At 43.3% G+C, this 12,689-nt stretch overlaps 2 protein-coding genes across 2 annotated transcripts; both read right to left on the minus strand.

Moving 5' to 3' along the window:
- Window positions 1-6: 6 nt before the first annotated feature.
- LOC148901970 (kelch-like protein 33) lies at window positions 7-4,286 on the minus strand. Its single transcript, XM_088990129.1, is given in 5 exon segments — window positions 7-772; window positions 905-1,072; window positions 1,778-2,717; window positions 2,810-3,624; window positions 3,626-4,286. Coding segments are annotated over 5 exon segments (2,820 nt in total). The 5' UTR covers window positions 4,000-4,286; the 3' UTR covers window positions 7-249.
- A 780-nt stretch (window positions 4,287-5,066) lies between these two features.
- On the minus strand, window positions 5,067-8,148 carry LOC148901971 (uncharacterized). Its single transcript, XM_088990134.1, has 5 exons — window positions 7,996-8,148; window positions 7,190-7,247; window positions 7,017-7,087; window positions 6,762-6,933; window positions 5,067-5,742 (listed from the first exon to the last, which is right to left on the minus strand). The coding sequence occupies exons 2-5, from the start codon at window positions 7,220-7,222 to the stop codon at window positions 5,560-5,562; spliced, it is 459 nt and encodes a 152-aa protein (XP_088846260.1). The 5' UTR covers window positions 7,223-7,247; window positions 7,996-8,148; the 3' UTR covers window positions 5,067-5,559.
- Window positions 8,149-12,689: the final 4,541 nt, after the last annotated feature.

Raw genomic sequence — 12,689 nt, forward strand, 5'->3', positions numbered from 1 at the left:
TACATTAATTGTGTTCATCATGTTATTTTCAAAAGACACAAAAAGGAAGTCAACCTGTTGTTATTGGCCAGCGGTGAGCCCATAGTATGGCCATGTGTTTTTACCTGGCTTTTGCTATTCTTCTTCTCACTAGGTCCAAAGCTCAAGAGTTTTATTTCAGTTTAGAATTTTCAGTTTGACTCAAGAACAGAGCAACAAATTCAAAATCCATTTCACATTCGAACCACTACTGGAGCAATATACGTACGTCTAGATACGAACATGTGGTGGTAATACAAGTATAGATGCTCGCAGGTCGTTGTTCGGGCCCGGCATCTTCCCTATGTTTTCCCACTTGTGCAGGGTGGGGTCGTAGCGGTGGACCATCTTTGTGTCGCTGTAGTCCTCTTGACTGTAGCCACCCAGAACATAGAACTTCCCTTCCAGAACAGCACTTCCTGCCCCCACATGTGGCACAGAGAGGGCAGAGAAAGTGTTCCATGAGTCTGTGGCCGGATCATACACCTCGCTGGACAGCTGGTCTATCGCGATCTGGTTAGCATCTGATGTGATCCCGCCTGCCACGTAAAGGCGGTTGTCCAAGGTTTCCATGCAGTGGTGAGCACGTGCTTGAGACATGTATGCCAGGTAAGTGCTTCCTTTTTCTGGGTGGTACACAAAGAGAGATGCCAGGCACTGATTGTTACTGTTCAGTCCTCCTGAGATTAATATCTGTCCTTGCAATACTCTAGACACATGTCCACCGAGGGTCAGATCCAGTGGCTGAGCAAAACTGAAATGGAAAATTCACGAGAACATTTTCACAACCACAGTTCTACTCAAGCTACACTACATCAAAAACCTTTTTCAGTGTAAGTTTTCACTTTAAAGTACATTCGTTAGCATTTGTTAATTATATCCATACCTCCAAGAGTTAGTCACAGGTGAATAGCATTCCACGGTGTCTTCGTAATCGAGATGACAGCGTCCCCCGATGGCGTAGATGTTTTCATTCATCACCACAGCAGAGAAGTAGCACCTCTTCTTTGTCATGTCGGCCATTCTGTCCCAGCTATTTTGGAGTGGGTCATACCTGTAAATGAAAGAATGATTTATAATCCCATGTCAGAAAGAAAATACAGTGGTACCTTGATTTACAAAGAGAGACGTCTAGTGTTTCTGTCTATGCGTGCAGATCAATAACCCAGAAAGTGTTGACTAGTTGGGCGATTGCTCACTATGCTGTTGTTTGCCTTCAACATTTTGTAATGATTGTTAAAAGCTGACAAAATCAACATATTTTTTCTTGTAGTACATTGTGCTCATCATCATTGCAAATTTCCCCAATGTGGGACGATAAAAGGCTTTCTGATTCTGATCTTTGGGTCAGTTCTTTACAAAACACCAGGAAAAACCACCTCAGAGAGAGAACATGAGCGAAAGAGGGGGAAAAAAATAAAGTCCATGCTGATGCTGTTAAAAGTTAAAACACAAGCATTTTTATTCCTTACTCTATTCTTTGTATTTTACGTTATACACAACTGTCAATTATTGTGCAATAATCTAATTGTAACATGGATTTGTTACACATTTTGATGCATTTTTATCTTTTAGTAACCAACCATTTATGTCTGAATTTTAGGGGGGGTTGGAATGGAATAGGGCATTAACATGGAAAAGGTGTCTCAACTGACAAACATTTCTAGTTGAGAATTTTCTACCAGAACCAATTAACTTCGTAAATGGAGGTACCACAGTGTTTGTACCTGAAATATGCATTTTTTTTAACAGTCTTTACCTGTAAACGGAGTTCAAGGTGTCTTCTGTCCCGTAGTACTTTTTCCCACCAAACACATACAGTTGACCTTTCACCACCGCGGCCTCATGACAGAACCTTGCCGGACCTGGTAGCTCACTCAACCGCCTCCATTCCACGGCCTTCCTTATTCCTGTGTGGTTCATTAGGGAATTCCCGAACCAGACTTCTCTGCTCATACATCGTCTACCCAGGTCCTCAGATATCTGTTCACCACCGGTCAAGACTAGAATCTGTTTAGGCAGATATATGCGCCACTGACTCTGTGGTCCCACTTCGTTGGAGCAGAAATGTTCCCATACTGCTTGATAGAGGTCCGCGAGCTTGTGTTCCGACCACAGGGACATTGACTGAACCTCTTTGAATTCCTCAAAACTCATGAGTGGGAAATGGATGGTTTTCATGAGCCCTCTGGCTAGTTTTAGTCTGGTCTTTGGCTTTGCTTGGATCCAGCCTGCCACGGCCTTAAACACAACCAGCTCAGATGGAACACAAAGTGAGCTGCTGTTCAGGTATCTCAAAAGCTGTTTGGCTGGAAGGTCTTTGAACTTGGGGGTGCATGCCACCTTTTGGAACTGTCGCAATACAAAATCGTTGGAGGCTTCGAGAAGCTCTGCTACCTGGTAAGCTTCGGCGAACGATACCACATCTAGGCAAAAGTGCGGCTTGAGTTCTTGTTGCAAAAAGTCGAGGGTCAAGGAGCACGCCGGTTGATACTGAAGCTGTAGAGATGTGCTGCTGACCTCAAACACGGAACTCCAGCTGAGGGGGAGGGTACCACTGTAGGAGGTTTCAATGAGAACCTCCAAATCTGAAGCCAGCAGGTATGGAAGACTAATGTGTGACTGAGATGACTCTTTCATCCCAGAGCTGAACATTCCACGAAAGAAGTCACTGCAGGCTGCCAGGATGACTCTGTGAGCTGGAGTCACGACAATTAGATGCACGTTCTATCAGGAAGTCCACCACACGTGTTAGAAATTAGTTTGAATGTTTTGGAGGTTTGCTACTCACCAGGAAGCGATGCTCCAATGGCGTCAAAAACAACATTGCAGCCCAGTCGGTCCTCCCACATCTTTCTAATCGAATCAAGACTGATGGCCATTTGTTCTGCAGCGGAGATTCTGAGCTCCTCTTGTGTGAGGACTGAGGACTTCTCCTGGTGCTTGTGGAGGAATTCCAAGACTCTTTGGGTACCTAAGGCCTGAGCTGCAGCTTTCACTTGCGGCATCACGTCCTCCTTCAGATGATGTATGCATCCAGTGTAGGCGAAGTCCACAATCGCATCCAACCCATGGAGGTTCACGTCTGCACCCAAGGAAATGGAGTACCTGTGCTCCCCCTCGTCCACGCTGTCTTTCAATTTATTTTTGACAAGGGAGCTGATAGCTCCCATGACAGTGGAATGTAACAGGAGTGTCCTGCCATCTTTTGTTCTGAGAGTGAGGTCGGTGAGCAAAGCTGAGTCTCGGAAAAACCTCAAGGTGTGAAACATCTCCACATGGTGCTCCTCTCTGCGGTATATCTTTATGTTGTGTGCGTCTTGGTCTTCCTGTGACCACCCTGCTTCATCATCATCATCACTCAATTCCTCCTCTTCCTCATCCTCCTCCTGATCCACTTCTTCATGGCTTTTCCATAATACGGTGACCAGTGTCTCATCTGCCCCAACTTCTCCTCCCTTACTGAGATCGCCCAATGTTTCATTTCGCCACTTTTGGCCATCTTGCGGTAGTTTGAAAACATGCTCATCATCGCATATGTGTCTATTCTCATCTTCTACAATCCCTCCTGAGCTTGTCCACTTCACATTCCCCATCCTGCAGTCGACCGTAGCGTTCCTGGACAGGAAGCCATTCATCCAAAGTCACCTCAACCTCCTCCCTCATTTCTTTATCATCCTCGCTCTCTCCTCCTGCCTCCATTTCCTCCTCATTTTCATCCATCACTTCATTGACTTTGATCTCCTCTTTCTCCTCCGTGTCCTCCACCTGCTTGTTTTCAGTTCCCATTGCTTGGTCTTTCATAGACTGTTTCTCTTCATCCATGCGATTATCGTCCACCCCGTCATGCTTCACTTTCACTCCAATGTCCTCCTCGGCCTCCTCGATCGTGTCCACTGTTACCCAGCGCCTCACCCTCTCCTTCACCTCTTTCCTCCATCGCTCCAAGTTCGGTTCTACCTGTGGAGTCACAACCTCCATGGTGGATCAATCTATCGCAAAGTCTTCCCAAAATTTCCGCCCTGTCTTGTTATAGTTTCATTTGATCGTCCAACGCCTCGTTCTCCTTGCTCTCCTCTCAAATGCACGTCATCCTCTCAGTGAACACACTTGTTGCTATATTGAGGGCACAACTGTGAAACAGCAGCTAATTAGAACTCTGTCTTGTCTGAGGTGATAATGTTACATGTGGTATTTCGGGTCGGAGCTTATTGAACTGGAGCTTTTATATCCAAACTCATTTGACCGAATTAAAGCAAAACATTCCAACTTAGGGACATTTGGTTGCCGGCCCAAATTTTCTCTCTCTTGTCGGACATGCTGATCCCGAGCCATATAACTTTAGGATCTTTATTCATCGTGCAGAGAAGGGGGGCCTAGGTGGGGTTCACATTGCTCCTGTGCATCCAAACACTGCGGAAACTAGGTCAAGGATTGAGAGGCCCGTGGAGGCCCACGGGGCAAGACAACACATTTACACCTGTTGTTATGGTGTATGCTTCTGTAGGAAGCTAACAGCTGGCTAGATCAGGGATTTACGAGGGGATGCTAGCAGCTAAACACAGGCTCCTAAATTCATTTTATGCTCACATAGATGTGATCTAGGTCTATTTGTTGCCAATAATTTCAGAGCTCATGCGATAATCTACTCACAGTAACTTCACATGATTTTAAGTTCTAATTTTGTCTCTAATAACAAGGTCACAAGACAGCAAGTATTGTTGCTGCTCCGCACTTGGTTAGCCGTGCAAAATTCTCAGCACACATATACTGTATGTATCTTATATATGATTGCTGCAAAGACACCCATAGCGGAATGTGAAATGTGACCAAGTCAAGACGAGATGGTTTCAAGGAGTATATTACTGGGGAAGGTTGTCAACACTTTAAGAGCTCTGACTGTCACGATTGTCAACGATACCGAATCCATCACTTTGACATTCTGGAAATAGATCACTGGCCACTTCATTAGGAATACCAACACAGTCTTATTTGAACTCATACTCAGGTGATTCTGTTCATTTTGGTGAAGTAATCACTAAGCAATGTCAAATTTTAAAAAAGGAATTTTATTGAAACTCAGTCCACCCGTCAAAACACTTAAAAATGACAATTAAAATCACAGTTTTTCAACAACCTTTTTTTTCAGCAGACGTTACTAAATCGTTTAATCTACGGACGACTATACACAATGGGACAAAAAAGTTCTAAAATGCAAATCTCCTGCTATTGCTTTTGAAATCGGGTCTGGTTGTGCTTCCTGAAGAGGGTGATGGGTTGAGTTAAGATGGTGACAAGTACATTGAGGGGAGGGGGGGGGGGGGTTCTCAGCGCTTCGCTAAGTCACACAGTCAAAACCGAAGAGTTGCATAGTCGTCATTGTTGGGGGTGCTCATCTATTTTGAAGTCAAGGTGAAGCAACTGCGATTAAAATCGTCACCCAGGACACGTGACGGATCTGATGTTTGATGTGTACACCCACACACACACACAAAAGTTTCATGTTTGTGCTTGATCCCATCTGGCTCTTTGCTCATCTTGTCAGGTTCTGACCCACGGGAGCAGGAAGGACGCGATGGCGGCAGCGAGGGCAAGCAAGAGGGCAACCAGAGGGGGCGCGAGGGGCGGTGCCCACCCGCACGAGTGAGGTTCTGGGTCCGTTTCCGTCTGCGTGTCCGCACCGTTTCTGGAGATGATGAGTGGCCTCACCTGCGAGATGCTCTCCTGCACAGATGTCATAAGAAGTGACTATTGTAGCCATTGTGATGGAACGTTTACGAGTTTATGTGTATTTTTTAAAAGTATGACTTTAACGCCATCTTGTGGCATCCTGCTTCTAGGGCAGCGGTTCTTAATCTTGTTGAGGCACCGAACCCCACCAGTTTCATATATTCATTCACCGAACCGTTCTTTCGGTGACTGTTCCCACTAGCTGCAGACTAGTCTGAGGGGTGGACCGCTGCGGCGGAGGACCCACTGAACCCCTGAGACCAACTGACAGAACCCTTAGTGTTCAATCGAACCCAGTTTAAGAACCACTGTTCGAGGGGAACTACTTGATGGTATAGTGACTGGAGAGATGTTTCGTTTAGCCAGTGGTTCTTAAACTGGGTTCGATCAAACCCTAGGGGTTCTATGAGTCGGTCTCTGGGGTTCGGTGGATCCGCCGCCGCCGCAGAGGTCCACCCCTCAGTCCAGTCTGCAGTTAGTAGGCGCAGTCATTGAGAGAAGGGTTCGATGAATGAGCGTATGAAACTGGTGGGGTTTGGTGTCTAACCTTTAGACCATGGGTGTCCTATCCAGTGTTCTCTTCAGACACCTGATTTAAATGATCAGGATGGTTGGCAGAGCTTGCTGATGAACTAATCATTTAAATCAGATTTGCCGCAAGGGGAGAAGTGTAAAATATCCTGGATTGGGGTCCCAATAGGACCGGACCTGGGCACCCTTGACTTTAACAAAGGTAGGCTTTTTGCCAGCAACTTGTAGCATCTTGGTGTCCAGGAGCAATGTAGAGGTAAGTTGAGGACTTTTGATCCTGATATTGTGGTTTCATTTTATCACCAAGGAACTGTGTTGAATTGAGTTGGAGAGTTTCACTTGACAAAACCACACACTTCATGTCATCAGGGAATTATGTAGAAGTGACTTGAGGACTTTCGTTTAGAGAAAATGACTCATCCCTGTATTAAGACTGACTCGTTTCACCCTAACTATGCATACTTACTTACATACTTACTTACTTCCAAGATGGTGCGGCTGTGCGTCCTGTCGGGACTGAGCCGCAGATTCCACCTATGTGAAGTGTGACTGAGGCCGCCATCATCTTCGCTCTCTGTGGTATCCTGCCGAGCCAGACGCTGACGTTTGCGGCGCCGCGAGCTGATTCGCTGGAGCGAGCCCGGCTCTTGGAGCCTACAAAGGTAAGATGTTATCGGAAAGCAGTCAGGTCAAAGTTGACAATCTCTGGTGGAGCTGACGGGTGTAAGCGGTGCCACCTGCAGTCAGCGTCTTCAATGTCAGCGTCTGCGTCGCTTTCTCCCTGGGGGTCAGACAGCACGCACTCTTCCTGTGTATGTGGGGAAGTTAATGTCAACTTTGGCGCTAGTACGGGTAAACTACAAGGTCAGATGGAGGACAATGTTATGCTTTTTATGCGGTTCGAGGGTACCTCGGTTCCGTATCCCTCAGAATAACGGGTCATGGTGACGAGCTGAGTTCACCTGGTCCTGCCAAAAAATATGACATGCAAAAATTATAAAAGTCAATAACATATTATAGCTTCTAAACAATGAAGCTTCCTGAGTTTTACTTGTCTTTGGTCGATAACGTCGTTATTCGAAATAGCGTAATTCCCCATATAATGGTGTGAATATAATTCAGCTGTATTTAATAGTACTAATATTAATACTGTTTATATTTCAAGTTAATAACATTTACATTGATTACTAAGACCAGTTTAGGTTGACAATTTTAATTAGATAGCATTTGTTGTACGGTGTACGTATGGTACCCTTTAAGTGGTGTTTCTTTATTTTATTTGAGACCAATGCTAATGTTCAAATGGTACATAATATCAATTAAAAATATCAATGATTTGCTCAAAAAAGATTGCATTACAAAAGATGAAAATAAAGAAACCGTCTCAGGGCTAAAACGGCAATCACAAATTATTGGTTACATTTATTATGTTTTCTTATCTTTCTTTTCTTTCTTTTTTTTTTTTTTTGTCCGAAAACAGCTAAAACATATGTCCTGCTGTCGTAACACGTGTCCTAGTGTCGATTACGTGCCGCACTCGCGTTACGTAACAGGCAACTTTTCACATCAGGACCAGACGCCGAATGATGCCGCAAACGTTACAAAGTCCCGTTTAGCACAAAACAGACCTCGTTTCTCGACTTTCACACGAGCCGAAAATCCCAAAAGGGAATCATTTGATACGATCACGATTTTAAAAAATGTCGTGAATCTTACCTCGAAGACATGTAAAACACAGAGTTCGACCTAAACGCTGAACGCAGTCTGGTCTTTGCACTCTAAACGAACGCACGCGACGATGTTTGACATTGTCGCAAATCCCCCGTGACGTCACTCGTAGACATGATTGACAGTTCAGGCCACGGGGATATCTGTGTGATGCAGGCCGGAAGTGCGTATGAGAATCGATATATTTCAAAATAAACCGTAATGCGGACGCTCATGCGAGAAATATATTTTAACAACGTAATGGAGTCTGTCTTTTAGATTTTAAGACTCATTAGCGAAACTAAATCAATATTTTCTGAAATTAGAAAAAGCACACTTGCCAAAATTCAGAAACGTGCGTCCACTATGAATAAATCTCGTCGAGTTGCTTCATGCATTTAGTCGAGCTCTCAACATTCAGTAGACTTTGTACAACCGCTTATAGCACTTTGGTTAAACGTTAAATAACTCAATTTTGGCTGAATTTTTGTTGAGAGTTCCCAATAAAGGAAGGCAATGAGTTTATTGATTGATTCGCATACCTTGCATTCTCTTTTAGTTCCAACTTATCATGGTGCCCCACCCCCCGTGAGATAAGATGTTCTTTGAATCAGAAATAAGAGACTTTTATCAACTACCTGGCTATCTATTTGCTATCCATTTGCTATCTATTAGCACATGTAGCTATGTAGCTATCTTTTTATTAGCTATATCTGGCTAGTTGGCTAACTGACTGGCTATCTATTTGCTATCTGTCTGGCTATCTGGCTATGTAGCTGGCTATTTATTAGCTATATGGCTATCTATTAGCTATCTGTTAGCTAGCTGACTAGCTCTCTATCTATTTGAGTTACTTCCGGGTTGAGTGAACGCTGGCGCATGTGGCTGCCGCAGCTTGCCGGGTCTACTGCCGGGTTTTTCTGCGGTGCCGCTTCTCACCCGCAGAAAAACCGATCCTGTGACTGTAAAGTGACCTTGAGAGTTTTGAAAGGCGCTTGGAAATGAAATTTATTATTATTATTATTATTATTATTATTATTATTATTATTATTATTATTATTATTATTAATAGGTTGAATGTGATCGTTTGTTCCTGGTTCATGGTTTTTCAGGGTGCTGATGGCAGAGGATGGTTAAATCAGCAGGAAGCCAGGTGTTGAACAGAATAAATTAGTTTAATCTTGTAGACAGCAGGGCATCGGGGGGTGTCGGCCGAGGAGGGGCAGAAAGGAAAGAAGAAAGAGGAAGGAGGAAGAGGGCCGAAAGACCGCTGGGAGAGCATTTAAGATGGATATAATAGGATGTGACGTAATAGGATGTGACATCATGTAAAGGAAGGCATGATATGACGTATCTGTCGCGTTTTGCAAGGTGGTGATGGCGGGTGCGGATCCCGAAAAGCAGGCAGGAGGGAGCAGGAGGTTGTGTTTGACAAATTGTATTAAAATAAATTCAGCAGGAACAAAATGTAAAACATTAAAATCATCTGAACAGAAAAAACACAAAGTATCAAAAGAAGACCAAGAGTAAAAGTCCGCCAAGGTTAAACAAACACATGCACAGCATACAATGCATACACAATGCATACAAAGCATGCAACAAACAATGACCCGACCCCGAATGGTCGTGCAGGGGGTCCTTTTGAGTGTCATTGATTGGAAACGACCAGCACCTGTGCAGGTGCAGGCGGGGCCAATAGCGCCACCCGTTGGTCGCCAACCAGATCATGACAGTATCAGGAAGTCCAAACGAAAACAAACGATGCAAAAGTGATGTTTAAAGATGTTCGTATAGCAAATTACCCCAACAATTATTATTATTATTATTATTATTATTATTATTATTATTATTATTATTATTATTATTATTATTATTATACCTCTCAAATAAATTACAACGCTCTGAGACCAGTAACAGTTCGATTGGTGGAGTCACATGACACAATTCTCACTGGTGAATCAACATGGCTCGTGCAACATCAACTCGTGCATTCGAAGCTATTATATTTCCAATTCTATTTACTTATGACGTTACACTACAATCTCACCCATAATTAAATAATACTATTGAAAATGTTACTGTATTCTATTAATATTATTAGCATTAGTAGTAGAAGTATGGATCGCTGATTGCACTTCTTTAGCCTGACTGACTATTCACAGATCATCTCATAAAGGCACAGAAAACAGCAACATATTGGGCATTGCTTTCAATCAAGCTGTCAATCAAGTGCCATATAGATCACCACTTCCTGGATTTACAAGGACCTCTACTTTTTTCACCATGACTAGCGGTTACTTGATTTTACATGTGTCCATTATCATGCTACTAGCCAAAATTTGACATCATATTATGTTTTCAAATAATGTATTTCGTTCTTAAAAACAGAACAAAAAGGTCTTGCTTTTGGCATTTGGAGTACATGATGCAGAAAGAAATCCAATTGGCAAGTGCATAACATCTTGATTTTTTTTAATTGTTTTTGTAAATAATGTAGTTCGTGGGAAGCACTAATTTCCAATTGCTGGTTCCACATGGCACCAGCTCTTCAGAGTGTTTTGTTGTGTCACTGCATGAATATTCATAAGCGCAGCTTCCATCTTTAGAAAGGAGGTTATTGGCAAGTGTAAATGATTCATGTGGCTCAGCAGGCCAGTGGGCGGTGGTGGGGGGGATTTTAACTAACAGAAAGGAATAAGATAAATGCGGCGTCACGGGCGCTTAAAGTAGGTCAGCCATAAAGTTGTGATGTCACGCCGCAGTCAGCCGGTGACCATGAACAGCCCCCTCCTATTTTGGTGCTTTTTTTTCTTAGAAGGAAAAAAAAACTATACAAATACATTGCATTTATAAGTGCCTTTCAAAACTCTCAAGGACACTTTACAGTCAGTTTTTTTTTTTTTTTGTGCAGGTGAGCAGCGGCAGCCATTCGCGCCAGCGTTCACTCTACCCAAATTCAAAGAATATTTCCCATTCTGACAATTTGGCCCGTTAACTCATTCACTGCCATTCCCACATTAATTTGAAGATTGAAAAGCTTGACGTGGAGCGCCATTCCCGAATTTGTTCAGGTTTTGTTTTTAGCTAACGTGTGGCTCATCATCTGTTAGGGAGAATTTATTTCTTCCCGATAGACCCCCCCCCCTCTCCCATTAATACAAAACTCCCTAAGTCCCATTCCCACCCCCTCTTACCTCTTCTTCAAAGGAGCTGCAAAGTACTAAAAGAGGGTGGCGATTCAAAGTTATGGTGATGCTATTTTTGATTTCAAATTGCAGCATCAAACAATCCCTACTGGGTCCTAATATAAGTGTGTGTGGGCGCTTTTTTTTAGAAACCAACCAGAGGTTTATTAGAGTAATGCCAAAGCTGCATCTGAAGTGAGGCGAAACAAACGCGCCCTCGCGGCTTATTGACCCATCAGGCGAAATGACTCATGTGAGTGTCTCCTGTCAACATATGCTAACATCAATTAGAATGGGGCCTTGTTTGATTATGGTGGCACACATCAGTGGATTTGATTTCACCTTGCGAAAGTCCAATTAATCCTTGGCTGCAACCTTGCAAAGGCGCTAACGCTGTGGTTGGGACGCGGAGCAGCATAGATAAATTGTCACTTGATGTCCGATAATGCAAATATATACTTTCTGAACTAAATCGAAAACTAAAATACAGAGCAGGGTAATATTATGATTATTATCATTATCTACAAAAGGTAAATGTAACGTTTTCGGTTTGCGACCAACAGGTGGAACGGTAGGGCCCCGCCTGCAGCTGCACAGGTCTTAGTTGTTTTAATCAGTTAAAACACAGGTGTCAAAGTCAAGGCCCGCGGGCCAAATCCGGCCCGCCACATCATTTTTTTCGGCCCGCGAAAGCAAATCAAACGTGTTAAATTCCATGATGATTGCAACAATCTGAGCCAAAATTTCATAATTTTGGTTGTCAACCACAATAAAAGTCATTATTCTTGACTTCAGATTTGGAAACGAGTTATTCATTAATTTGCTGTGTGCTCTATATGTAATATTTGAAGGGATTTAAAATTCTAATGGGTTCCCCAAATTCATAACGGCCCTCGAGAGGAAACCATAACTACAATGTGGCCCGCGGCAAAAAATGACTTTGACACCCCTGAGTTAAAAGGACTCCTGGCATGACCGTTCATTGTCGGGTCATTGTTTGTGTCACCCTGCAGGTTTGTTTCTTTTTGTCATGTTTTACTCTTGGTTTTGTTTGCTACTTTGGACTTTTTTTTCTTATGACTTTGCTGTTTGAGATTGTGTTCCTGCTGATTTTACTTAATACAATTTGGTAAATACACCCAGCTCTTCCCCCTTGCCTGCTTTTTTGAGGTCCACCACCACAACTACCTTGCAAATCATGACAGTACATAATGTAAATGTCGAGGCTAACTTGCCACCGCCAAGACACAATGTTTGACACTTTATGCTGATTTCATGTGTCTACACAAGGTCAACTCTCACGCACATGTGTGAATAGTGTGTTACACACTCGATGTGTCTCGTGTTGTGTTGTGGGTGAGTTACATCACTCAAAGACTGGTTAATATGTCCCAGCAAGACAGCTGGCACCCTGCGTCCAGCAATGTCCAGCATGGTTGACATGTGTACATGCTTATGTTATTTATTTATTTATTGACGCCCACAGATTTTGTTTAGTTTCAGATTGGAAGCTAGTGT

Source organism: Hippocampus bargibanti, linkage group LG02, assembly GCF_051943395.1.
Source record: "Hippocampus bargibanti isolate YZ-2025 linkage group LG02, ASM5194339v1, whole genome shotgun sequence".
Lineage (NCBI taxonomy): Eukaryota > Metazoa > Chordata > Actinopteri > Syngnathiformes > Syngnathidae > Hippocampus > Hippocampus bargibanti.